We start from the raw sequence: 24,741 nt of genomic DNA, 5'->3' as shown, positions 1-24,741 counted from the left end.
GCGAAAGGCCAGCGATGGTTACACGGAAACGAATATGTGCGCATTGTCTGTAAACGTTCATATTGGAGTATCCAGACCAGCAGTGTTCTGCCTATTTGTGACAGGAACAGATAAGGACTTGTCGGAAACTAGCTTAGCCAGCATCGCGACCGTGACGGAGTAGGCATGCCATGGATGTGCTAGGGTCGACTATCAGCAGAACATGATATAAGCGTTGCCTGACTTTCATCTGCTCCACCGTAGTCGGGCTGTCTGCGCTTGATGTGACTCCACCGACGCGCTTGTCTTCCACAGCATATATCGCGTAGATAACTCCGACGCAGCTGAAGAATTGACGAATGTGCGCCGATAGATATCTGTCGCCTAATAATAGGGTCCTCAATGCGACAGGGCGTATGGAGTTTTGGCGTTTAACTTCATCCTTCCAATCGGGTATACCGCACGCCTTCATCTCAACGACAATTTCCCACCGAAGCGTATCCGCGCAATGTCGTCCATGGCGCCTTTCACCTTCCAGAAAGCACGCCACCATGCTCTTCCCACCATCTCCGAAGTGACACGCCTGGGTCCACTGCCCACCTCTACTTGTGTCTGCGCACCATCTGATGCGGGCTTCTCCCACTCACTCCACGAACGTCGCAATAGGACCATCCACCACTTGAGCACAGCGATCGCCTTTTCCATCCCTTGATCCGTCGCCTGGCGTCCGTCAACACTTTGCAGCAGGTATTTGGAGAAGAATTCTACGTCCTTATCCTTTGGAGGTATCTCGCGGAAGCCGTTCACCCATTTCTCAACGAGTTTTTGTACATCGTCCGTCTCGCTGAAATAAAGCTTCTCTCCTTTCTTTGGCCCCCTTTGTTTGAGAAACGCTGGTTGAATGAAGTTTGCCTTCGGAAATGGTCGTCGGTGAATTTTTGACGGCGTAAGAGACGACCGGAATATTGGCTTCAAGACCTTCCGCTTCTTCGGAGGAGCGGGCAGTTTCCCTGTAGCCTTCAGGTGCCGTGCCATAATCAATTGTTCGCGTTGTATCTCAGGGGGCAGGACTCCGAAAACAACTGGGTCTATATCCAACTGCTGTAATTCTTCTTGGGGCACACGCAAAGATCTGGAGAGACCTTTTGGTTTAGCGGCTAGGAGGCGATGGAGTTGGGGCGACAAGGAAGAACGGCTCCTAGGTGCAAGCCCTTGAGCGATACGCCGAAGATTCTGGGCCTTGGTTCCCACAGGTCCTTTGCTTTGGTACGAGGATATTGACGGCCCAGCCGTGATCGGAGGAACTGGCGTTACGGAACGACGTTTGTATTCTTCATCCACTTCATTACGAATCTGGGTTGGAAGCGCGTGGTAGACATCCTGATCAACTTGGGAGAACGACGGCAGATCAAACTCGTTCTTGCTTTCCGGGGGCTGGAGATCGACGAGGGGTTTGGTCGGCGCGGTCTCTGCGAACCGCGTTACCTTCTTGGTGGGCGATTGTGCAAACCGGAAGGGAAGTTTGCCTTGCGGGCCAGCAGCAGCAATGGCCATCCTTGTAGGCTCCAGTTTACCAATATGAATGCCAATGCCCCGTAATTCTCTGGGATCAAAATTGAAGGATTTCAGGATGCGCCAGGCATGGTCACCGATGATGAGGTGGTCGTCAGTCGCCCCTCCACCTATGCCAGAAAGGGGCGATTGCTTATTGAACACGTCGCATGCGCCGTGTCCAAGGAACTGCCCAAAGTCCATGTTCAGCTCGTTCAACAACTGCTGTGATTTACCGTCGACGAACCTTCGGAGCCTCAACAGGCGCCTTTGGATCTCGTTTCATGATCTTTAGCGATAAGGATCGCCCTACAACCGAAATGTCCTTCATTCGCCGGCTAACTTCCTCGGCCATTTGGAATACAAACGCCCGCGCTTGTGTGTTATCCTCGAAGCGGATCCCGTACTGGACCGACCATCAGCTCGCATAATCGATTCATTTGAACAACACTCACATTTATCTCTGAAGAGACGGAAGACCTCTTCTTTTCACTCGTAAGCACTCGTTCGTCCACTCCCCGGATGGCTTTCCACAGTGTTTCCCCAGTTTTTGGTCCCAACACCTCCGATAGTTCGCCTTTACTCCGTGCGAGAAGGTCACCTAAGATTGCGGTCCGGAACTTTTCTTCTATTTTTTGCTTTGCAGCATGCCCAAAGCCTGGAAGGTCGGATATAGATAATGGAGCAAGAAACGTTGGAGCATCCGCTGATATGAGATGGTACGCCCCGGCGGGTTTAGCGCGTCGAGTAGCCAACCGCGCCAACAGCATGTTCTCGGATATGCCTATACTGACTAATAAAATGGCAATGCATCAAACCCTAGTAAGCTGTAGAGATGTAAAGCCGACTTACTCTCGCAGCCGGTCGCTGCTTGGACCTCCTTCCTCAGTTTTTCGGCGAACTCCATTGCTTCGTCTTTAACACCCGCGGAATTCTTCATCTTATCCCGTATTGTCGTTGTGACATCGATCATGGCTTCGTCAACAGAGACGGCCTCCACTTCGTCGGCATACGTTAGGAGGGTAGTGTAGAACTTCAATGAGATTTCTTTGTACCTGGACTACCGATTACTGGTCGCACATGAAGTCTACGGACGAGAACTTACTTTTCAAACTCATATGGCAGTGTGACAATCCCCGGACATAGTTGCCTCGCCTGTTGTAGGCTAGAATAGAGACGAATGAGTGCTATAGGTGGTAATCATAAATGCATCCTCCCACTGACCTCATGCCATTTCTTACTCCTTTCGCCCTGGCTTCATAACTCGCGCATGCAATTTCGCTCGTGCTACTCATTCCGCCTTGTCCACCTTGAGAGTGACAAACAACCGATGGCTGCCCCTTGAATTGCGGGCGTCCCAGCAGACTAGCTGCTACGAAAAAGCAGTCGAAATCACAATGCATGATAACCTTCTCATCATCGACAGTAGCCTTCGCCTTGCCTTTCCCCTTACTCTTCGACGGTGACTTCAATGCCCATTCAGCGTTCTTCATACTAGTACCGGTCCCAGCATGAAGTAAACGTGCACTGTGGCTAGAATTATCGCGCGCGACTTGGGCGCGTTCCTGCGCTTCGGAAATGAGCTTTCTCAGTTCTGCTTTCCATGTCGAAAGGTGATGCAACCGTGAGTTCTTGTAGTACCCCTCGATGAAACTGGGGGCCGCGGAGGTATGGGCCGCACGCCAATTGGGATCTGACATCAGGCGGGATGCGTTTGGGTTCGATTTGTGTGCTGCATACTGTGGGGCACGCGCTTCCCTATGCTCTTGTGCTTGAGTAACATGTTCAGAGGGTGCCGGAGCCATGGGGAGTGAAGACTGCGTTGACGAGGCACCTTGCATGGGTTCCGCACGCTGAGTGGGCTTGAAGATGAAATCACGCCATGGCAATAATGTTCCTTGCTCTGCGCTCTGCACCAACCACTCTGGCCTGACAACTTTCATATTCTGGAACTCACGAATTTTGGCAGGCGTGAGGGAGCATGTTATTATGTGTGTCCTACACCAGGTATTCGTATAGCGTTGCTAGAAGCAGAAGAGTAAACACTCACACTAAAGCTTTCTTGTCCAAATACGGATGATATATACCACCATGGTGTACAATTAATTCACGCAGCACCTGCACCGAAGGGTCTGTATAACCATTGATCTAGTCATGGGTTGTAGCCTTCAAGCTGGTCGCGTACGTATGGGAGGGAGAACTCACGTAGATTGCCAACCCATCAAAGATCCTTTGATCCGACGCACTCCCAATTGCGGTATTCTGAACTTGAAGCTTAGCTCGCTTACGTCTCATGTACTCGCTAAACCCTCCAAACTTTGAGGGGCCGTAGGTATCATCGTCTACGTCGGAGTCAAGACGCCGTTTCAAAGAAGGTTGTGAGCAGGGTGGCGGCCGTTCGTCAATGACAACGTCCTTGACCTCGATGTCACCCGGTACATCGCCCGGCAAAACTGCGGTTTGCAATGCAGCAAGAAACTCCGAGTCGTCTGATTCATAATAAGCTGATGAGTTGCTCGCTGAGGGCATAGGAGGAGTCGGTTGCATGGTGAGAGCTCAGTATCATGAAGGAACTGTGGGTGTTGTAGTTAAGTTCAACGTGGTGGCCAACATGAGAATCCCGCCGCGCGTCGGGATCCCCGAGCCATCACGTGACTGTATGGCCGAGACCAGCTCCGAGACCCGACGTTCTCACCATGAGTGGTCGACCGCCCTGAAAGCTTTCAAGGTTTTCCCCGCTTCCTAGAATCCTAACTCAGAAGCAGAGATGCCACCTGACCGACGCACGCAATCCTTCCGCGATTGGAGTGTATCTGGTTTCACGAAAATTTCCTACATATCCTCTCCATTCATCGCCACTTTCCTGCTCATTCATCTAAGTGCACCAACAATGGCATGTCTCGGTGGTTCATCGCTTTCGTTGCAAACGATGGTATTGGGCTTGTTGAATGTACTATTTCTTCTCTGACATGCAAACTAGATACTAGGACGGGAGTACTACCAAACTCCCTTTGGCGAGAAATATCTTGTTCTCGGTCCAATTGCCGTCCATGCCTTGTCGGGTTTGTCCAAACGAATGCTCTCGAAAAAGTCACCACGACCAGCCCGTAGCCTCCTCAGCATGACAGGATACTCAATCATGATCCTCTTCCTTCCAATACACTTCTTTACGCACCGTCTTCACCCCACTTCCCCCCTTGATTCAATCCATTCAGTCGGCCCGGCAGAACTAGATTTCGAGTTCGTCAAACTAGGGCTGCAGAAGTGGCCCTTCGTGTCATGGGGGCTCTACGCTGGCCTCCTTCTCTCCGTCGGTCTCCATCTCGCGGACGGAGCCAACATAATCTGGAACAGCTGGTTGAAAGAGTCTCTTGGCCGCCCGCGCAGATGGCGCATCCAGTCCCTTGTCATGTTGGCGTTCCCCCCTCTGATCGGATTGTGGTTCCTCGCGAACGAGCCTTCGCTGGTTTTGTCCTCCACGGCCAGACGCTTCGAAGCGGCCTTCAGAGAGAACTGGCTGTATAGAATCCTGTGATCTTGCCAGTTTGTATACTGTCAGGAACCCCATTGCCAATTGACTATTCATATCCGCTGTGTGGGCATCGGCCCCGTTCCTAGGCGCTTGGGAAGGCTCTCTTCTGGCCCGATGCCTAGATGGTCAGGTCATGGGATTAGGGCGGGGGTTGTGTGACCTCCTCCAAAAGGTATGAACGGTGCACTTGTCCCGCTGTGCGATTCAGCAATTGAGTGTTAGACATCATTCTAGGCGCGATGCAGCGCAAATGAAACATTGCCCGCCATGACTTGGTCATGGTTCGCCGTACCTATTGATAGTCAGAAGGGAGTACCCTTGCATCTCTCTGCTCCAGGCCGCCCAGCAAAGCTATATAAACCTCCCAATACATCTCGTATCCCCTCAGTTTACTCAGCTTTCCAAAGACACAGACAAAGACAAAGACCAACTAAACCCAACGATGATGATGTTCTTCTTCGCTGCCCTTACCGCCCTCGCCGCACCAGCTCTCTCCGTCTCGGTCACATACGATCAGACGTACGACAACCGCCAAGGTTCCCTCTCCACCGTCGCGTGCTCTAACGGTATAAACGGCCTCCTCACGCGCGGCTACAGGACCTTCGGCGACCTCCCCACCTTCCCAAACATCGGTGGTGCTTCGGCCGTCACAGGCTGGAACTCCCCGAACTGCGGCACCTGCTGGGAGCTCACGTTCACCGACGAGAACAACAGGAAGAGGAGGGTCAACGTCCTGGCAGTTGACTATGCTGCGAACGGGTTCAATATCGGGTTGACGGCGATGAACCAGCTGACGAATGGACATGGCGTTGAATACGGTGTTGTGGATGTGGATGCCAAACAAGTCGCTGCAACAGTTTGTGGGATGCCCGCGAAGTAATGGTAGTCCGACGCGAACTGGTATGTCGTGTATCTGTTTTGTCGTCCTGCTAGCTGATAGTGCTCTCCAAGGAGACAGCCCCAACAGAGAGAGGAATCCTTGGACTATGTCGAATGTAAGATAGTTGTAAAGTAATGAATTCGTGTATATGTTGCCGTTTGTGCGTTTCGAAGTAATGGACATGACATGTTCAAGTTTGAACGTCTGAATATATGAATGCTGGAACATATTTGTCTTGCGTATAATCTATATCATAGGATAACGAACAATTATAGGATCCAAGCAGAGTACGTTATATATAAGCAGCCAAAGCGCTCTTTAGTCTATATAGATGCCCCAGACCGCAGCTTCCTCTTGACGCCTCCTCGATGCCAGCGCCTTCTTCCTGTCGCGTCTTGCCATCCACGTTATCACACCCACACCAACGAACGACGCCGCGGCGGTCATATACAAGCTATTCACATAACACAGCCGCCCTTGGGCGCATTTCGGTGCGGAATCATCAAAATTGTGCATCGCCGACCCCGGCTTGCCGTGCGCATCGAGGTTGCGCCCAAATGCAACGGAAAATACATTGCCGAGAATCAAAGGGGATAACGCGATGTAGCCGCACGCCTCGGAGAAATGTGCTGTGTAATTGTCGCGAGAGGAAAAGTTGTGAGTTACGATCATGGAAAAGCACATTGTTGGGGAGCAGTGAACTCTGACTTACACAAGCCAAAGTATTCGATAGCTACGATGGGAGATATGGCGGCAGCGCCTCCGTATCCAATCCCCAGTAGGCCTGTCGCAATCCACAAATTCGCGACGGAGTCGGTGTTTGCTGCAACTAGCTGGGACAGCAGGACAACTGACGCCGCTAGAACATAGCAGTACGACCGGGGGCGCATCAAGCGAGTGCTGATAAAGTCGGAAAGCAGGCCTAGTATTCCGCTCAATAAGCAACACGCGAGTGTGAAAGATAGGAGAAGATGTTTACCAATGACAACCCGGCCAGAGCAGTTCATAATGCTAAGAATAGACACTTGCGTCGCTTGCCATTGTGCGGCAATGACAGGATTGAACGAAGTGTTTTCATGGGCGTAAAGTATTCGCGCCATTGTTCCTATATTGTTGATAACTGCAAAGCGAATTAGTTAACAGAAAATCTGTGTGGTGCATGGGCGTACACATGAGGCCCGTCCCGGCAACTGCAAGCCGTCAATAACGGGTCCAAGACGCGTGTGGACGACTCACAAATGGAAAACAGCAGGAATAAGCCCCAGAAATCCCCATTACGGCATAGCCCCCAGCCAGACACATTGGGCTCCGCGTCCACGAGAAGTACATCTGATGTGATCGTCGGTGGAACATGGCCCGAGAGAAGGGGTGTCTGAGGGTCATGGTCCTTCGTGGCCTCCTGCACTGGGATCACCTTGATGAAGAAATAGCCTATCAGCATCGGGCACGCCGTCCCGACAGCGAGGACGAGCAGGAATGATGATGTGTCGCCGGGAAACGCTGCGTGCGCGATCGCGGAGAATATGAACGCGGAAAGCCCGAAGCCGGAGAAGACCAGGCCAGTGACAGTAGCACGCTGCGGAGTAGTGTATATTAACAATTATGTTCCACATCAAGTTTGCGGTATGCTATGGCATACCATTTGGTCGGGGAAGCTCTTCGTCGTCGGATTCCCTGCACCGTTTAGGGCCGCGCAGCCTCCTGCGCCAGTCAGATAGCTGAAGAGAACGAGCGCGTAGAACACGGGAGACGATATAGGTTCGTCCGTTTCGGGTGGTCCCGCATTGTAGATAGTACGGATGCCCGAGTATCCGAGGAAGAGAAGGATGAAAGCACCGGCCAGCGGGATACGGGGACCACGCGCGTCAACGATCCTGCCCCATATCGGTGAGCTTGAGTACACGCCAACTATCCAACAGCGCTGTCGTTGAGCAGCGATTGACAGATGTTATGAAGCGCACCATTGCCCGCGAGACCGATGAGATTCAAGCGTGTTTGCTCGATATGCAGCTGTGAGGCGAGCTGCGGGCCATATGCTGGTCCCCTTAGCCCGGAAGTGATTTCACGAATGCTCATAACGCTCACCCGAGAAGACCTTCTAAGCCGTCAGATTCTCCTCCGCGAGGCTAATCACGGCCAGAGTGACTCACATAGTTGGTGCCTGCGCAAGCTGCAACGAGAATGGACACAGACAGTGTAGTCAACCTCTCGGAAGCCTTGTCAAAGGCAAAGTCGGTATTTGTGGGCATTGGAGTGGGCGCAAAGGTAACCAGCTCATGTGAGCGATGTTCCAGCGGCAAAAGAAGGATGTGTAATCATTGCGGCCATCAAAGGTGCGAGGAAAATGAGAAATGAGAGCCAGTGTTTTTTGTATCTAGAATCCTCCTCGCAGTAGTTCTGCGTGTGAGGAACGTCCGAAACCAATACAAGAGAGATGAAGACGGAAACCGTACTCGAGTTCATCGGATAATTCAGTCGCACAGGGGCTCTCACATGACCCCCCTAAAGCCAACAGAAGTCGTGACTGGCGTTGACTTTTGGACAAAGCAGTGTCGTCGATTTCGCCAAAGCGCCGCATCAGCGCAACCTTTGGGGCGCTGCTTTGTAACGCATCCATAGAAATTAAGCCTGAGGAGAACTGCTTCGCAGTACAGCCCCCAACAGCGCGCTCGTTCGCATCGATTAAGTGAGCACCGAACACAAAGGACCATGATCTCCACGACGCCACTCGAGTCATTCCTTATTTATTTAAAGTCCAAGTCTCGATAGGTTGGGCGTTCTTGGTGTTCTTCCTAGCCCCCCAAACCATCTATTGATAAATATGGCATACGACTTTAGACAACCCTATTACCCTACTTCGCCGATCCTTGAGCCCGACAAAAACCCTAATTCATCCTCGCTCCTCGGCGGCAGCTTCTTTACGAATCTTGCACAGATGTTCGGCCTAACATCACTCTTGACCATTGCTGGTTCTGGCGGATCATCATATCTGGTGGACACTATCAAGTTATTTCTGTTAGGCACTCTGGTAGAAACCGGACGTCGCTTTTGTTACTGGTTCATCGAGCGATTCAAATTCAGTGAGCTGCGCCCCGATCTCCATTCCGTGAAGAAATCCTAACGACCATTCAAGGGTACTCTATGACCGCGCGTTTTTCTGAAGGAGATCCAGCATACGAGTGGATCATTCTTTTCCTGGTATATATCCCTGTCCTTAACCCCTGTCCTCCTTTTTGACTAGTTTTGCAGACGGAGAAGAACGTGTGGCGCCGTTCTCGCGATTTCTGGGTCAATTCCAAAACCTCTGCGCGTAAATGGGGCATCACGCCTGGTGGCGAATCAGACGTCCCAGTTGCTGTGGATCACGACTCTGAAGAGAGCACGGACTATGTTCCAATCTACGAAATTCCCCAGCTTTTCTACTGGAATGGATATTGGTTGGAGATACGCCGAGAACAGGGCTCACCTCAGTATCACAGCCGCACTGTCTCTCAGTCTGCGGCTACCTTATACCTAACGTCAGTAGCAGACCTGGAGAATAATGTAGATAAGCTGACATTCTATCTAAACCTAGGATTTACTCGCTCGACATGAGCGTTATGAAGGCCCTAGTAGACGAAGCCCGGCTGCGCTACGTTGAAGTGAGCAAGCCGAACGTCATAATTCATTCCTCAGACATAGTGAGTGTCGCCGCCTCTGGATTAGCGCTTGAATGACTTCACGCTAGTTCCACAATCTAGAGAAATGCCGGACCATCCTTTACTTGGAATAAGGTCAAGAGTAAGGCACGACGACCTTTGTCGTCGATCATCCTGCCTCAGGGGGAATTAGACTCCATAATCGAAGATGCGCAGGACTTCATAGATTCTGAAGATTGGTATATGGAAGCTGGTATCCCCCACAGGAGGGGATATCTACTGTACGGCCCCCCAGGAACCGGGAAGAGTGAGCTTCTGTGTGCTTGAGTCGGTACACTAACTAATGGGCTGGACAGGTTCTACGATTTACGCATTGGTAAGTGTCATTAGAGGGTGCATATTCCTATTTGCTCATCTAGCTCGTTAGGCTGGCGAGCTTGGGCTAGAGATCTATACGATCTCCCTTTCTGCGGACTAGTAAGTACTCCCGGAGTAGTCAGATAGTCAGATCTCCTTACCGTTTTCTTATAATAGTATCGACGACTCAACGTTGCAAACGGCAGCCTCTTCCATGCCGAGGCGAAGTATTCTCTTGATTGAAGATATAGATTGCGCCTTCGCCTCTCGCGAGGATGAAGAAGACATCCTCTTCGCCCCTGCAAGTCCATACGTAGATGCCAACGGAGTCGTTCCTCGACGTTCAGCCGTGACTTTGTCTGGTCTTTTGAACATCATCGACGGCGTAGACAGCGAAGAAGGAAAGTTCTTCATCGCAACGGTCGGTACCTAATTTACCCTTTATCATCAGCAACTACTCAAGTTTCCTACCCAACAACAGACTAACTACGTCGATCGGCTCGATGCAGCTCTCATTCGCCCCGGACGCATTGATCGCAAAATCGAGTACAGACTAGCCACTCAGGAACAAGCCCACGCCCTGTTCACTCGATTTTTCCCCGCATCCCGATTCGCGCATACCACCTCGTCAGAGAAGCGGATCGACCTCGTCTCTCTCGCTGATATGTTTTCTTCCGGCATACCCGAGGATACGTTCTCCATTGCTGAGCTCCAGGGATTCCTGCTGTCTTGCAAAAAGCGTCCTCTGGATGCAGCGACGGGCGTGCGAGCGTGGGTGGTCAAGGAACTCGACCAAAGACGCGAAAGAGAGCAGAGAGAGGAGACGAGGAAGTTGAAGCTGAAGGCGGCGAAGGAGAAGCGGGATGCGAGTGGTGGATTAGGAATGGGTCCCTTCGGAAACGGTTCGTCGTACTCCCCATTTGGTCCGTTTCGGAACAGCATTGCACCACCTATCCTGCCAATAGATGGACTCAATAATTCGATCTTACAAGCTCAGCCGCTCGAGGAACCCGCCGAACAAAGCAAAGACATTGTTACTTCAGCTAAAGTAGAGACTCAGAGCAGTAACCAAAATAGCAATGTCGACCGGCATCGTGAGGAGGTCGCAACAGAAGCATACTAGGAGGAAAACGTGCCGCACTATTGTTAATGACTTATTCCTACTTTTATTTTGCCATATCTTATGTATGAATTACAGTAGTGTACCTATCCTGCCATTGGTTTCCTCGAATTAGAATGTATTTGATCCTGAACGTATGATCCATTCAACCTGCAAAGTCCCGGTTCTTAGGAATCACTTTCAACAAACCGATGTTCCCATCTACTAGTCTAGAAGGTCCTGGCTATGTAATATATCACTCCAAACCTCTAGAGTAGGTGGTCCTCGAACTAGCAGTCGCCCAGCGTCGGCATCAGTGTCCCCTGAGTCCTTCAAGGGGAATATGGCTGTATCGGGCTACATTCTTCCGTATTCGGTTCAGATAAGTGTCGAAGGGGCAGGAGAATCCATGCTCACTGAATATGTACTTATAACTCTGACGGCTTGCGATACATACTGAGCTTTCTAGAATCCACCAAGCTGGACGAACTCCCGCCGCTTGGTCGACGAGAGGTCCAATCATCAGTCGCCGGGCTCTTCACTCCTAATTTCTTCTAATTCCGAGATTACACGGGCGTTGGCTGGCACTACCAGCTGACTTCGTCTTATATCAGCTGAGTGCTGATCGCGTTATAACGAGGCTTCTTACGCTACGCAAAGCGCAGGGCCAATGTATGCCGAACAATTATACGATGTATTTCTGGGGGATGTACGGTCGTTCTATACCTTGATGAGAATAATCCATCGAAGAACCCCAAGGATCAGTGCATTATGGATCATCTATACTGAGCGTTCAGCGACCTTGCAACCTGTATACGTAACTTCTTAGTAGGATCCCGGCTGTCATATACGGCCACGAACCAGAGTCAGCGGTATAAAAAGGGGGAACGAAATCAGTTACCCCTCCATCCCAAAGCAAACACGTCGCTCATCATGAAGACCTCCTCATTCACTGCATTGCTCTGCCTGCTTTTTACCACCCTCACCAGCGCTGACCCCGTCTCCGTTTCCTTCGACCAAATATATGACGACCGCACGGGGTCGATGACCACCGTCTCATGCTCTGACGGACCAAACGGCCTTATCACTCGCTTTGGTTTCCAGAGATTCAGTGATGTACCCACGTTCCCCAATATCGGTGGAGCAGGGGTCATCCCTGGGTTTAATTCACCCAACTGTGGCACATGCTGGGCCTTGTCGTTCAATGGTACAACGGTCAATGTTTTGGCTCTTGACCATGCGGCCACTGGGACGTTCAATATCGCTCTTACGGCGATGAACACTTTGACGAACGGGAATGCGATTCAGCTGGGAAGGATTACGGCAAATGCCAATCAAGTTGCAGCATCTGCTTGTGGCTTGTGATGGACGAACATCAATGTAGGTCTGAGATGCTCATCGGGGATACACATGTCTAAATCAACTTCCCTTTAGTTTCGGACACATTGATACAGAGCCTGTCCATGATATAGCTCACGATGTATGATTTTGTCACATTCGAACCCCTTCTTGAAACTGGCGAACTTCCTGATACGCGCTATGTACATAGTAGTCGTACGCGTAACTGTGTCCTTAAACGCTTGTAATTTCCAACCGGATCGAATCTATCTGCTTTTTGTGCACCATTGAGAGGCTTCTGAGAATCAAGAAGGTCACTGGGAAGGTACTCACGCTAGTGGGCCGCTCTCGTTCCACCTAACTTGACCAACACGCCGGGCAGGATATAGCATTAGTGCGTCGACCGTTACATACCATTTTCCTTCATCATTTTCGTCAACCTTTGCATCTGCTGGTACCTACTTGATCGTTGGTTTACACTGACTTCGTGATCTCGAGGGAGTCAAATGGATGTAGTTCTGCTAGTTTATGATCTTAGAACTCGCCCGGCCTTGGCTGAAGGTTGATTGTATTGTCGCCCTACATAGCCTCCATTTGCGGCGAGAAGTAGGCAGTGCTCGAGGGGATGCCCCGAATACCCCTAGTCCGTAGTTCCCGGGGGCTGTTGAAAGGAATAGAATAGGTCAGTCAAAGTGGCTGACCGCTCACCGATGACCCCCCCCCCGCGCCCCGAAAGTGACTATATGCCGAACGTAGATATAAAGAAGCCCTAATGGAGCCTCCCCATTTATGTCGGACATTCTGTTGGCGTCACGGAAGCGTACCCGTGATGCACATCTATGAACACGGCGGAGAGACGGCCAGGATGCCCACATGGACCTTTAAACCTGGAAGTGTCGAGTCCGATGTGCTCTTCGATTGACACTGATTCTGCAGGGTGTACTCGGTAAGTGGGAACGAACGGGGTTTCACTGGTCACAGTGTGGTTTGTGCTGTTGGTTGACACGTGATCGCTTCTCAGCCATCCAAGTTCAGAACCATCATCGAGACCCTAGGTCTGGTGCCCGAAATACCATGTAGTAGCGGAATTAGCGGGCTGATTGGCCAGCTCCGGACTAACATCGACTATAGCTCCACGAGCGCATGCCGCGATTATTCATCGGTCTCGTTCGAAGCGGCTTGACTTCACCGAATATTCGCTCATGGGATCCTGCCACCATAGGCGAGGGCTGTTCTCTGAGCTTCGGTGAACATGAAAAGTGTAAGCCAGGCCATTCATCTGCGCGCGGACCGTGTGGATGCGAGACGGCATTTCATGGCCTTCGGATGCTGGAGCCTGGAGGGCGTATACTATAAAAGACTGAGTCTCCTGCATCCTCAAGTCAAAGCATCAGTAGCTTGTATCTCGCTAAACATCACCAATCGCCATGAAGTTCACTTCTATCTTCACCTACGTCGCCCTCCTCGTCGCCCCCCTCGCCACGGCAGTCACTGTCTCTTACGACGAGACTTACGACAACGCTGGAGGTTCTTTGACCACCGTCGCATGCTCAGACGGACCCAACGGCCTCATCACCCGTTTGAAGGTACAAACCTTCGGGAAACTTCCCAACTTCCCAAACATCGGGGGCGCATCGGCCGTTGGCGGCTGGAACTCTGCCCAATGCGGAACCTGTTGGGAGCTTTCGTACAACGGCAGGAAAATCAACGTCCTCGCCGTTGATCACACCGACGCTGGTTTCAATATTGCTCTGAAGGCGATGAACACGCTGACCAATGGTCAAGCCGTTCAGCTTGGCAGAATTGATGCCAGTGTCCGGCAGGTTTCGTCGTCCGTATGCGGACTTTAAGTGAGCATGCCCCCTTCGCTGAAGATCGTATATCTAATAGTCAATATTCTCAGATGCGATCTTCACGATCCACGACTATTTTCTACGCATGTCGGACGTCTGTAGCGTATATTACTTCAATGGACTTGTATAATAAACTGTAATCACCTCCTCAACTCATAGCCGTGAATTAGAGAAATTGGTCGTTTCGTTCATCTACTTCTTATAAATCACTGATTTCCATTCATCAGACCCAACCACGAACCACTATACAATGCAATGGGAGCATGGTGTCAATGCGCAGGTTCCATTTGTTATCTTGGCCGACTAACGAGTACTATTGCTATTCCTCCCATACCATCATGCCCCCTAATTCGTTGCTCAGAGATTGATATTGATAGGGATACATCCCAAAGCAATCAATCCACCTGTAAGACAAATGTATTTTCAGTGGGGCTCCATGTAGGTGAATGAGGAATTTACTGAAGTTGTTGTTATCACAGCAGAGGGTCTGGGAGGTGCTGCACAGATATATTAGAATTTATGAGTCCAGAATCCAATCGTTCGAACACTTACCAACTAGTTCCACCAGCACCGACGACGGTGATGGGGGTACAGGTGATGCCAACCAAAGCAGTGATGTCGCTGACTACGATATTGAGGATGCCAAGCAGGCCAGCGATGGTTTTATCCTCAACGGTGCCGCTGCTGTTGCAGCAGTTGAGAGTGCCGGTGCTGCACGAGCTGGCTGGGTCCGTCCGACGCCTCACGTCAACAACCGGAGTGGCGACCGCAAGGGTGGTGAGAGTAGTAGCGACAAGGATGGCTTGTTTGAAGAGCATCTTTGAGAGAAGTTAGTCGACTGTGGTTGACTGGTGGATCGTGGACGAGAGGGTAAGCTCTTATACATTTTCGGTACGTGTATTCCGACTGTTACAGGACCGGTGTTGTTTGGAAAGCTGTATGTTTTTGTTTGTGGTTCACGTCAACCATGGGTAGCCAACACAGAAAAGAAGCGGTCATTTGAGCAGGCGGGTGAATGTGATTCTGATTGAATGTCGGTGAGAAGTAGGCCGCGTGAATGGTTATCACTGGTGTTTGTGATACAGGACTGCCTTCGATGTCAAGGTGTGTAGTTTATTGTGGCTATGTTGTGAAGGCGTGCGCAACGTAGGCTCGGTCAAACCGTGAGGACAGAGGAGAGTATAGCATATCACCCGCCGTGGTCGTTTTTGGAAGTATCAAAGCAACATCCTGAATCAGCCGCGCCCCGAACAAGTAAACAGGCATAGTGGTTGAACTTACTTGCAAATCGCCTTCGGCTTCGAGAGAGAGAGGTGCTGTGAACCTGCCGTAAGATGTAAGTTATCCCGACCGTCATTCCCAGCACCACATTGTCATGAATCACAAACTCCAATTAGGTTATTTAAGTGAAAGAGAAGATCCTACCTCGTATCTATATCGGTTACATCTGCCCGTCCATGTTTCGTATCGTTGTGTGCAACCACAGATTAGCCGCTTGACCAGAAAGGTGACGCACAGGGGGGGTCTGTCCGCGTCATCGCGTCATGTTGCGAGAGGCATACCATGCCATTGCATCGAGGCCGCATGACATGCACCTCAGGGAATCACGGTGGAGCCTGTTGGATGAGAATTCGACACAACACGCGATTGATCCCTTAATATATCATATCATACCCGGGATAAACGTATCAATCTCGTTGATTGGTTCTCGAGCATAGACGAGGGGAGAAATGAGGAGTGGAATGACGTGTTCAGCATGAGGGTGAGAGTGCTGTACGTACGAAACTGGTTGCTCAGATAGAAGGTGGCTGTGGATGGACAAGGATGAAAGGGGGTCGTCAGGAAGGAGTGGCGAAAAACCGCGAGAACGAATTAAGGTTTAAGAATTGACTTGTCTAACTTATTGTTCTGCAACGGAGCGTCCATACACGCAGTGTACGTTAGATCTTCAACGCCCATCATGAGTGCGAAACTCACCCGTCTTATTATTAGGTTATTATTAGGGAGGGCGACTATACCCGCTCTTGATCCTGGCATACCCGTAGCTCCCAAATTGAAAGTAAGTACGATAGGACGCGTAAGGATGGAACTTCCAGGAGTCCAGGGCTAACCAGAAGAGACGAGGCGCGGGTGTAGAGGTTGACAGAAGTGTGGATTCGAGATTCTAGGTAGTTTTAGCTGAAGGGGGGTCGTATAGTATACCAATCTAGCGTGTATTATATTTAACGATTAGTATTGTCGAGTTTTGCTGTCATATTTTGAATCCAAGGCTTCTCATGCACTGTAGATGTTGCTGGACCACATCTTTGCACTTTTCATCTGCTTCGGAGCCGTTCGCGAGAAAGCAATCGTCTCTCGCCGACTTGGTTTGGGGACAAGCGCAACAGCTGTAGCATCGACATCAATATATGTCATTTTCTAGATAACATGTGCACGCACGGCTTCAAACCCTTCGGATTCAGAGGATTCATCTTGGGGTCTGTCGGGTCAAAAGGTTTGTCATCCGGTTTGGACGATGACCAGAATGCGAGCTGAACCGATGTATTAGCCCCCGCTGCGCGTGTAGGCGGAAATAGGAACCTTTTCAAACATTTCTTGAGTCTGAGAGCCTGGCAACTGAGGTCGTCGCTGCAAAGATGTCAATGTGGCACAGGGCGAAATGAGGTAAGACACAGGCGACGCCGGAACGACCCTGAGCCACAATATTTCACGCGCGGTCGTGACTTGTTGCCACGCCAGTTGTACGGTATACCGCAGATCATCCTATAAATCGCTCCTCTTGTATGTTGTGAACATCTGGTCGATTCCAATACCAGCCACCTACCAGAGGATGCTGGTTCTCTTAATTTCCACCGTTCTCGTTGCATCGCTTCCAAGACTCGTACAGGGGCAGACTTGCGAAAACTATGGATTCATCAATGGCTCGAGCTGCGCGTGTCCGACGGGCTTTGGAGGCTCGGATTGCGCGCAACCGGCATGCGGTGGGGACTTGTTCCAAGGCTCGAGAAGGCCCGTAGCTTCGCCCCAGCCGGGGTCGTCGTTCGCCAACCTTACCACTGTTGGATGCTCCTGTGAGAGCGGGTGGACTGGCACGACGTGCAGCGTTTGCCAGACTTCCGATGCCTGCTTGACCGCCTTCAATGCGGCGACTGGATCATCCAATGCGATACCAGGGATGACTGGCCTCAACAATACGATGGTATGCAGCAACTCGGCGAGGGTATGGGCTGCTGGACAGATGAGTTGTCAAGTAAATGTGAGCGCTGTGTCCTTTCATTCCACAATGGTACTGATGGCCTCAGAACCCTACGCTCCAAGCTATCTACCCTTTAACCTCGACTCTGAACATCATTCGCACTCTCCAACCCGACCTCTCCCCTCAGCCGAATGTATCCTCATTTGGCGGCGCTGGCTCGCTTTATGCCCAGCTATTCTATGCCGGGGTTGAGCAGTTCTATTGCCGAGCAGATTCCTGTGCTCAAGAGCTAGACGGCGAGGGCGCGATGTGGACGTGCCAAAATCTGCAATGCACTTGCCGCCCAAATACTTCCTTCTGCGGTGCTGTCCCAGCAACGAATTTGACGGCTGTGATCAATGACCTTGGCGGCACGCTTACTGTCTCATGTGCTCCTCCCAGCAGCGATACGCGTGCGACTAGTTGTTCCTTCGGCCAATCGACGCTGCAGGCACTTTTTGGTTCCGGCGGGTTACCCTTGGATGGCTGTACCTTCGGCGAATGCGTGCGACAAAGCGTGATCGATACCAACGGCAATTCCACTTCCATCTCAGCGGTCCACGGAGGGTCCCAGCTTAGCGGTGGCGTCATCGCAGGGCTTGCCGTAGTTGGGGGACTCCTGTTTTTAGCCCTCTCGTTGTTGGCCCTGGGTTTTTGGAAGCAGAGATTAGCCAAGCTCTGCGGCCCCAAGAACATAAGCGTCGGAGGCATCGCCGTCGAATGGGATGATGTGAGCTACACCATCTCCCCGACTAGCCAATTCTTGGGTAAAATATTCCATCAATCGGAACACGATGACAAGGTCGTCCTTGATTCTGTTAGTGGGAGGGTCCTTCCGGGGCAGATGATGGCGATTCTGGGGCCAAGTGGTACGTCAAGCTGCCTTCCACTTCCAGCAGTACCTTCATATGACATTAGGTGCTGGCAAGACAACCCTCGTCGAGATACTTGCCGGGAAAAACAAATCGGGCGTTATGTCCGGTACGGTCTCTTTCCCCGTCGTCTCTTCATCCGATCGGACGACACCTCGTATCGGATTTGTTCCACAGCAAGATATTCTCCCGCCGACCTTGACAGTTTACGAAGCACTGCTATTTGGCGCTCGACTCCGCCTTCCCGAGAGTGTACCAGAATGGGAGAAGCGCGAAAGAATCGAGCGTATCCTAGCGAAACTTGGAATCGAAAACATCAGGAACTCACGGATTGGGCATGGTGCAGAAGCAGGAGGTGGTAAAGCTAGAGGAATTAGTGGGGGGGAAATGAGGAGAGTTAGCATTGGCCTCGAGCTTATAGCCAGTCCCGACATCCTTATTCTCGACGAACCTACCTCCGGTCAGTGATTCAATATGAGGTAACTACACGATCAAACTGACAAGTACGCTCCCAGGTCTGGATTCAGTATCTGCTGCTAAAGTTGCTAATGCTCTTCACGCTATCGCTCACGACCCCGAGCATCCCACCGCCGTTTTGGCATCCATTCATCAACCTAGGTACGGCGTTTCCCGCGTCCCCTTTCTGTCAATCTCTCATGATGTTTTTGCCAATAGTTCTAAGCTGTACCAGACCTTTGATTCTATCCTTCTCCTATCGTACGGTCGGGCCCTATACTCGGGTCCAGGTCGTTCTGCCCCCGCGACGCACTTCGCCTCTCACGCTGCTACCTTGAACGTTCCCACATGCCCACCGGATTACAACACCGCCGACTACCTTCTCGAAGTTGCCAGTGATCCCCCAGTGGGACTTTTCCAGGTTAACAATACACAGTCAATCATCTCCCAAATCCAGAGCATTGGGGATGATGCAGGCGGGATGCGCCCGTTGCTAGATCCGCAACAGTCAACAACTCCAGTGAACGAGAAGACACATTACACGGACGTCGTTACTGAACGAACGAAACCCGTTCATCGACCTACTTCTCATGGTATCGCCAGAAGTACGAGAGGGTGGCGCAGTGGCCTTCAAAGCCCGCAATACGCGACAACATTCTTGACTCAGCTAGAAATCCTATGCGGCCGCGAGATGAAGATTTTACGCAGGTATGTGCTTCCCGTGGTGCATCTTCTTGCTTGAACTCACGTCTCCCCAGAGATTATACTTTGTTTTTCACCCATATAGCCGTAGCATCGGTGCTCGGTGTGTTCTGCGGTAAGTGTTACTGCGTTTAATTGAGCCATCTGGCTGATCGAAACATGATTCAAGGTGGCCTTTACTTTCAAACCGGCATTACCATTGCTGGATTCCAGTCTCGAGTTGGCTGTCTCTTTTTCTTGGTAGGTCTAACCTCGAGTTTTAGACTGGGTTGTACTGATGTTTCTTCTAGGGCGCACTAATCGCTTTCTCTTCCTTGAGCGCCTTGTATAATGTCGTAGAGACCAGGCCACTCTTCTTGCGCGAGCGCTCGAGCTCCTACTATAGGTACGTTTCTCCACCGTTCATTTGCGCCTTGTGTTCATGTCGCATATCCGTAGCCCTTCTGCGTGGCTCCTCTCCCGGTTCCTGTTTGACGTCATTCCTTTGCGTATAATACCTACTATCATTGTATCAACTATGTGAGCGAAATATCCTGACCCTACCTGTCCTCGCTGATAACTTCCATCTCTAGCACATACTGGATGGCAGGACTTGCTCCCGATGCTGAACATTTCTTCAAATTCCTGTTTATCCTAGTCCTCTATACTTTGGCGATGACACTATATGTATGCCTTTATCTATTCTCGTTGTTCCAATGCTTCCCGTTGACTCTATTATTGACAGAATTTCCTCCTTGGAACTCTATTCCGTAATGGAGGCATCGCCATACTTTTATCTGCGCTTTCTGCGCTGTACCAGATGACGTTCGCAGGCTTCTTCGTCCATCTCAACGACATACCCCCGGTCCTACGGTGGCTTCAATGGCTCTGCCCGTTGAAATACACATTGGAAGCCTTGTCAGTCAACGAAGTTGGTGCGGGATTGATGATTCAGGATACCCTCGAGGGCGTCCCTGTCAATGTCTCAGCAAGTCTGATCATGAACATGGTGCGTAGCATAATCTCCTCGACTTCCCCACCCCCAATGTTGACGCACCATACGCATGTTCGTAGCTCTTCGGATTTGGGTCGAACAATTATTATCGAGATGTCCTGGTCTTGTTTGGTTTCATCGCGGGTTTTGGCGTCGGGGTAATTGCAGTGGTGTGGATCAAGGTTCGTGAAAGAAGATAATCGTACATGTGCGGATGGAAGGAGATTCCTATTACTAAATCACATCGGACACCTTCTCAATCACCTTGTTGAAGTAATTTATTGTAGCAATTATCACCGTGTGTCCCTCGAAAACCTGGTTCCGCTTGTCAACTTATACGCTGTCAAGGATGCTGAAGCGGCTATTCATTTGGTTCCCCATATTTGGGAACAGACCTCCCGTTCAAGGGATATTAACGTAAGCTTTTCCGAATAACCCGTTTACTTCCAGAATCCATCCATGTAGTACGCCTCGCAGAAACCGCGGTGTTCGGGGATTGCCCGTCGCTTGTGCAATAATGAATCTGTTTATAGTAAGTCTGATATAAACATCGTGCTGCCCCGGCTGAGCAACTCCTTTTCTCGAGTGTCACGCGGAGCCCAATGCTGTAAATCGAGGGTATAATGCCGTACAGTACTTCTCGGAGGTGTCCACGCCCTCACAAACTCCCCTCGCTGATAAGTACCCCTTATTCGCGTTCAAAGATACCCACCAATATTTACGCAAACTCGCTGCACGAGGTTCGAGTTTACGACATGGTCGTGCATCATGCCTCATGCCTTGAAGCAGAGTGCTGCCGTGGGTACGTTCTGGTACACCGTGTACTGTCCAATGCATCACGTATCGTCAATCATCGTCTTGGACTGTATTTCCGATTTCCGCCGTATGGACGCGGTTCGTGACAGCTTCTGTTAAACAGTCTTCCTCTCCGCTTCATTCATTCCACGCGCTGGTGGCATGTGGTCATTCGCGAAATGATTGATCACTTCCGGGTAGATGGCGCCGATAATGAGTGCGTGCACTCCCCTTTCACTTAACTTATCTAACTGGGGCTTTGCGATCATGAGAGGAGGGCCTCAGGCTGGCTCAGGTGCGCCCGCAGATCAAGGAGTGATAACGCTGGGATCACTCGCATCTTACGGCAGTGGTCACAGCACCTTATTTTTTCAACCGCCGATAGCTCGACACCGAAGGGCTCTGTATATCTCTATGTGCTTTACTCTGAAGGAACACGAGAGCGTGCATTGTTCTAGCCAGCCTCCAAGCGTACGGGCGCCTGCAGTCCGCCTTGACATAGTACTACGTCAGGTAAATGGCATTCTGGTCTTTGCGGTTCTCGGAACCCTTGCGGTCGCCACACCGAGATGAAGATGACCTGCCAACTATCTCGGTCCACGACCAGCTCTATCCAGCTCTCTGACCTACTGCAACTCCTGGAAGACGCCGAGGCAAATCGGTCATTGGGCTGCTTAGCGTCATTGAAGTTGTGACTGACCGGCGACATCCCAGGTTTGCCTGCGTCTATTGCAGCCCCGCCATGGGTATTGATCTTGGGAGTGCAGGCTGGTTGGTCCCCGGCGAACTTATTAGGTAGCACAATCGTTGGTACGAAACACAACTTTTCCCGACCATCAATAATAATTTCAGTGAACTCCCGGCATTCGTTTCTCTGTAGGGGGACTTGGAGCAAGATATCTGCTCTATAGGTGGCATCATTGCGCTGGGATGCATTCCCATCAACTTCGGCCATTGAAGCGGCACGGTGGTTGGATGAGTGCTGAATAACGTTTGCTGCGTAGTCAAGCAACTTTAAACTGACTTCTACTATGAATCCATATATCACATATGTAAATCAAACGAACTCTGCTTGATGACTGAAGGAGTTCACTTCATAAGAGTTCAAGATTCGAGGACTTGAGCTAACGCTTACTGAGTAACTGACTACAGAATGACTACTATACTGGGAAGTAGATCCGCCGCTTATGTAAGCTACTGGACCTCTTCCCCAAATGGGCGAGTTGGCTGCGCCGTGGAACTTGCCTCAAACGATGAAGTTCATATACAGCCTCTTCCTCGTACCCTATCTTGCAAGAGCGCTTGCGCAAGAGCAAGCGGTCTTCAGCTCTCCGAATTCGATCACTGACCGTCCTCAGTCTCTTGCGGACGCGTCATCGCAGGTAACAGCTTCAGTCTTGGCTGGGAAACATGAGTTGGAGAAATGGACGCATGCCGGAAAGGAATATATCAAACAGAGTGGCCTTCTATGTGCGCTCTCTTCCTTAAATGTCCTCTCTTGCAGTGATACTGACCGGTAACAGACGAACTTGTTTCGCACCCGAAGTTCGACGACTATCAGCTACGCGTGACCAAGCCCAAGCTTTGCGATCCTTCGGTCCAACAATATTCGGGCTACCTTGACATTGCTGAAGAGAAGCATCTCTTCTTCTGGTGCGCTTACTTCTCTGGCGCTTTGAATCGCCACACGCTGACGATGGCGATACAGGTTCTTCGAAGCGCGTAATTCTCCAAAGACGGCACCACTTATCTTATGGCTGAACGGAGGTCCCGGATGTAGCTCATCAACTGGGCTGCTATTTGAATTAGGGCCATGTTCGATCGCCGACTCTGGTCGCAACACGACCCACAACCCCAACAGCTGGAACACCGACGCCAACATCATCTTCCTCGATCAACCAGTCAACGTTGGCTTCTCCTATACCGACGATGGGTCCAAGGTGAACAACAGCCCTGCAGCTGGAAAGGACGTCTATGCCTTCCTTGAGTTATTCTTGCACCAGTTCCCGGGGTATGCGAATCTGCCATTCCATCTTGCCGCGGAAAGCTATGGCGGCACGTATGCCCCAAATATTGCTAGGGTAATCCACGAACAGAATAAGCAGCTCAGTCACGTGCGTGTCAATGAGGGTGTGCGGCGGATCAATCTTGCATCGATTATCCTAGCGAACGGCCTCACGGACCCGTATACTCAGATGGGTTCTGTCGCGGACTACCTGTGCGACGGGCCATATCCTGTGTACAGCGATGCCAATGGGCCTGAATGCCAGTCTCTCCGATCGAAGATCCCAACCTGTCAACGTCTTATCAAGAGCTGCTACCAGTTCAATTCGAGGTTCACCTGTGTCCCTGCTCAATTATACTGCAACACGCAGCTCTTCGCTCCGTTCATGCGTGCGTGTAGTTTGTTTCGATGTCTGTTGCGAAAGACTTGGCTAACTAGTTCGCACCAACAGAACTCGGTCTAAATCCCTATGACGTTCGTGTCCCATGTGATCGTTCCAAGGATGGTCAGCTTTGCTACAAGCAGATGAATTGGATCGAAACATACATGAACGATCCTGCGCACAAGGTCGAACTAGGTGTCAACCCTTCACTCCAGTTCGAGTCATGCAACATGGAAGTCAACCAGGCGTTCACTGGGCAGGGCGATGGCATGCACAACAGTGCTCTCCTCTTGACCGATCTTGTCAATGACGGAGTAAGACTCCTTGTATACGCGGGCAATGCTGGTGCGTTCCCTTCGACGACTTCGTTCGTTCCCCAGACGAAATGGAAGCTAACGAAACGTCATAAACTCAGACGCCATGTGTAACTTCATCGTGGGTTTACATATGCTTCATATCTCATTCCCCATACTCAAGCAGCTGTCATAGGGGAACGAACGGTGGGTCGAACTACTGGATAGTAAATTCAACGGCGAGTTTGTCGCCGCGAAACCGTTGCCCTGGATTGCAAAGGCTACCGGAAAACAGGCCGGTCAAGTGAGGAGTGCTGGTGGCTCCGGCTTCACTGCAGGCAACGTAACCTTCGTGACCGTATTTGAAGCTGGGTAAGCCTCCCTGTTCCTATCTCAGGATTAGATCATATCCAGTCCACGTCCAACAAGCTCAACTTCACTCTTATCTAGGCATATGGTGCCTTATGATCAAGCTGAAGCTGCCCTGGTAAGTGGACATGTGGACACCATCATGCCATTGTACGTCTCCTGACGTGTCTTCCTCTTCTGTAGGATTTGATTACTCGCTGGACGGCGAACGTTCCATTGAGTCTTCATTAATTTACTATAAGCATGCATGGATATAACTTTCTTGTTTTGGCTGTTTGTTAATCTAACTGTTGATGCTATGGAGGAGGAACTTTTTGCATACTTAATATGTGGGTCGTTCGTATCATTCAATAGCTAACTTGACTCTTATCGATTGGTGGGTGCCTTCAGAGCATTCGCTAGAGATGACTTAGAAGTGATATAGACAACTGC

The 24,741-nt window shown here is 50.8% G+C and overlaps 9 protein-coding genes across 9 annotated transcripts; 6 read left to right on the top strand and 3 right to left on the bottom strand.

Annotated features, from left to right (window-relative positions):
• Window positions 1-447: 447 nt before the first annotated feature.
• On the bottom strand, window positions 448-4,059 carry REV1 (deoxycytidyl transferase; the record flags this gene model as incomplete). Its single annotated transcript, XM_036771196.1, has 8 exons — window positions 448-1,719; window positions 1,778-1,936; window positions 1,986-2,323; window positions 2,383-2,585; window positions 2,636-2,695; window positions 2,755-3,528; window positions 3,581-3,678; window positions 3,736-4,059. 8 exons carry the CDS (start codon window positions 4,057-4,059, stop codon window positions 448-450), a joined length of 3,228 nt encoding a protein of 1,075 aa, XP_036637041.1.
• A 238-nt stretch (window positions 4,060-4,297) lies between these two features.
• On the top strand, window positions 4,298-5,065 carry PC9H_001545 (uncharacterized protein; the record flags this gene model as incomplete). The annotated part of the gene is made up of 2 exons (XM_036771195.1): window positions 4,298-4,462; window positions 4,511-5,065. The coding sequence occupies 2 exons, from the start codon at window positions 4,298-4,300 to the stop codon at window positions 5,063-5,065; spliced, it is 720 nt and encodes a 239-aa protein (XP_036637040.1).
• Window positions 5,066-5,329: 264 nt separating this feature from the next.
• PC9H_001544 (uncharacterized protein) lies at window positions 5,330-5,942 on the top strand (the record flags this gene model as incomplete). Its single annotated transcript, XM_036771194.1, has 2 exons — window positions 5,330-5,374; window positions 5,400-5,942. The coding sequence occupies 2 exons, from the start codon at window positions 5,330-5,332 to the stop codon at window positions 5,940-5,942; spliced, it is 588 nt and encodes a 195-aa protein (XP_036637039.1).
• A 318-nt stretch (window positions 5,943-6,260) lies between these two features.
• PC9H_001543 (uncharacterized protein) lies at window positions 6,261-8,191 on the bottom strand (the record flags this gene model as incomplete). Its single annotated transcript, XM_036771193.1, has 9 exons — window positions 6,261-6,571; window positions 6,655-6,864; window positions 6,922-7,062; window positions 7,112-7,132; window positions 7,179-7,518; window positions 7,582-7,850; window positions 7,904-7,978; window positions 8,028-8,040; window positions 8,093-8,191. 9 exons carry the CDS (start codon window positions 8,189-8,191, stop codon window positions 6,261-6,263), a joined length of 1,479 nt encoding a protein of 492 aa, XP_036637038.1.
• Window positions 8,192-8,763: 572 nt separating this feature from the next.
• Window positions 8,764-11,060, top strand: PC9H_001542 (uncharacterized protein; the record flags this gene model as incomplete). Its single annotated transcript, XM_036771192.1, has 9 exons — window positions 8,764-9,022; window positions 9,076-9,140; window positions 9,192-9,460; window positions 9,517-9,622; window positions 9,683-9,887; window positions 9,937-9,956; window positions 10,008-10,057; window positions 10,115-10,358; window positions 10,419-11,060. The coding sequence occupies 9 exons, from the start codon at window positions 8,764-8,766 to the stop codon at window positions 11,058-11,060; spliced, it is 1,860 nt and encodes a 619-aa protein (XP_036637037.1).
• Window positions 11,061-11,969: 909 nt separating this feature from the next.
• Window positions 11,970-12,401, top strand: PC9H_001541 (uncharacterized protein; the record flags this gene model as incomplete). The annotated part of the gene is made up of 1 exon (XM_036771191.1): window positions 11,970-12,401. One exon carries the CDS (start codon window positions 11,970-11,972, stop codon window positions 12,399-12,401), a length of 432 nt encoding a protein of 143 aa, XP_036637036.1.
• Window positions 12,402-13,801: 1,400 nt separating this feature from the next.
• PC9H_001540 (uncharacterized protein) lies at window positions 13,802-14,224 on the top strand (the record flags this gene model as incomplete). Its single annotated transcript, XM_036771190.1, has 1 exon — window positions 13,802-14,224. One exon carries the CDS (start codon window positions 13,802-13,804, stop codon window positions 14,222-14,224), a length of 423 nt encoding a protein of 140 aa, XP_036637035.1.
• Window positions 14,225-14,584: 360 nt separating this feature from the next.
• On the bottom strand, window positions 14,585-15,045 carry PC9H_001539 (uncharacterized protein; the record flags this gene model as incomplete). Its single annotated transcript, XM_036771189.1, has 3 exons — window positions 14,585-14,631; window positions 14,687-14,724; window positions 14,780-15,045. 3 exons carry the CDS (start codon window positions 15,043-15,045, stop codon window positions 14,585-14,587), a joined length of 351 nt encoding a protein of 116 aa, XP_036637034.1.
• Window positions 15,046-17,057: 2,012 nt separating this feature from the next.
• On the top strand, window positions 17,058-24,540 carry PC9H_001538 (uncharacterized protein; the record flags this gene model as incomplete). The annotated part of the gene is made up of 21 exons (XM_036771188.1): window positions 17,058-17,483; window positions 17,530-18,331; window positions 18,381-18,794; window positions 18,850-18,952; window positions 19,010-19,498; window positions 19,549-19,607; window positions 19,662-19,732; window positions 19,783-19,877; window positions 19,931-20,011; window positions 20,065-20,158; window positions 20,217-20,480; window positions 20,546-20,647; window positions 20,814-20,882; window positions 22,619-22,730; window positions 22,784-22,913; window positions 22,969-23,654; window positions 23,717-23,992; window positions 24,063-24,082; window positions 24,137-24,312; window positions 24,391-24,427; window positions 24,493-24,540. The coding sequence occupies 21 exons, from the start codon at window positions 17,058-17,060 to the stop codon at window positions 24,538-24,540; spliced, it is 4,554 nt and encodes a 1,517-aa protein (XP_036637033.1).
• Between the last annotated feature and the right edge of the window lie 201 nt (window positions 24,541-24,741).

This window comes from Pleurotus ostreatus, assembly GCF_014466165.1.
Source record: "Pleurotus ostreatus strain PC9 chromosome Unknown scaffold_1, whole genome shotgun sequence".
In the NCBI taxonomy this organism is placed as follows: domain Eukaryota; kingdom Fungi; phylum Basidiomycota; class Agaricomycetes; order Agaricales; family Pleurotaceae; genus Pleurotus; species Pleurotus ostreatus.
The sequence above is the reverse complement of the archived record's forward strand: the minus strand, read 5'-3'. Positions and strand labels throughout refer to the sequence as shown.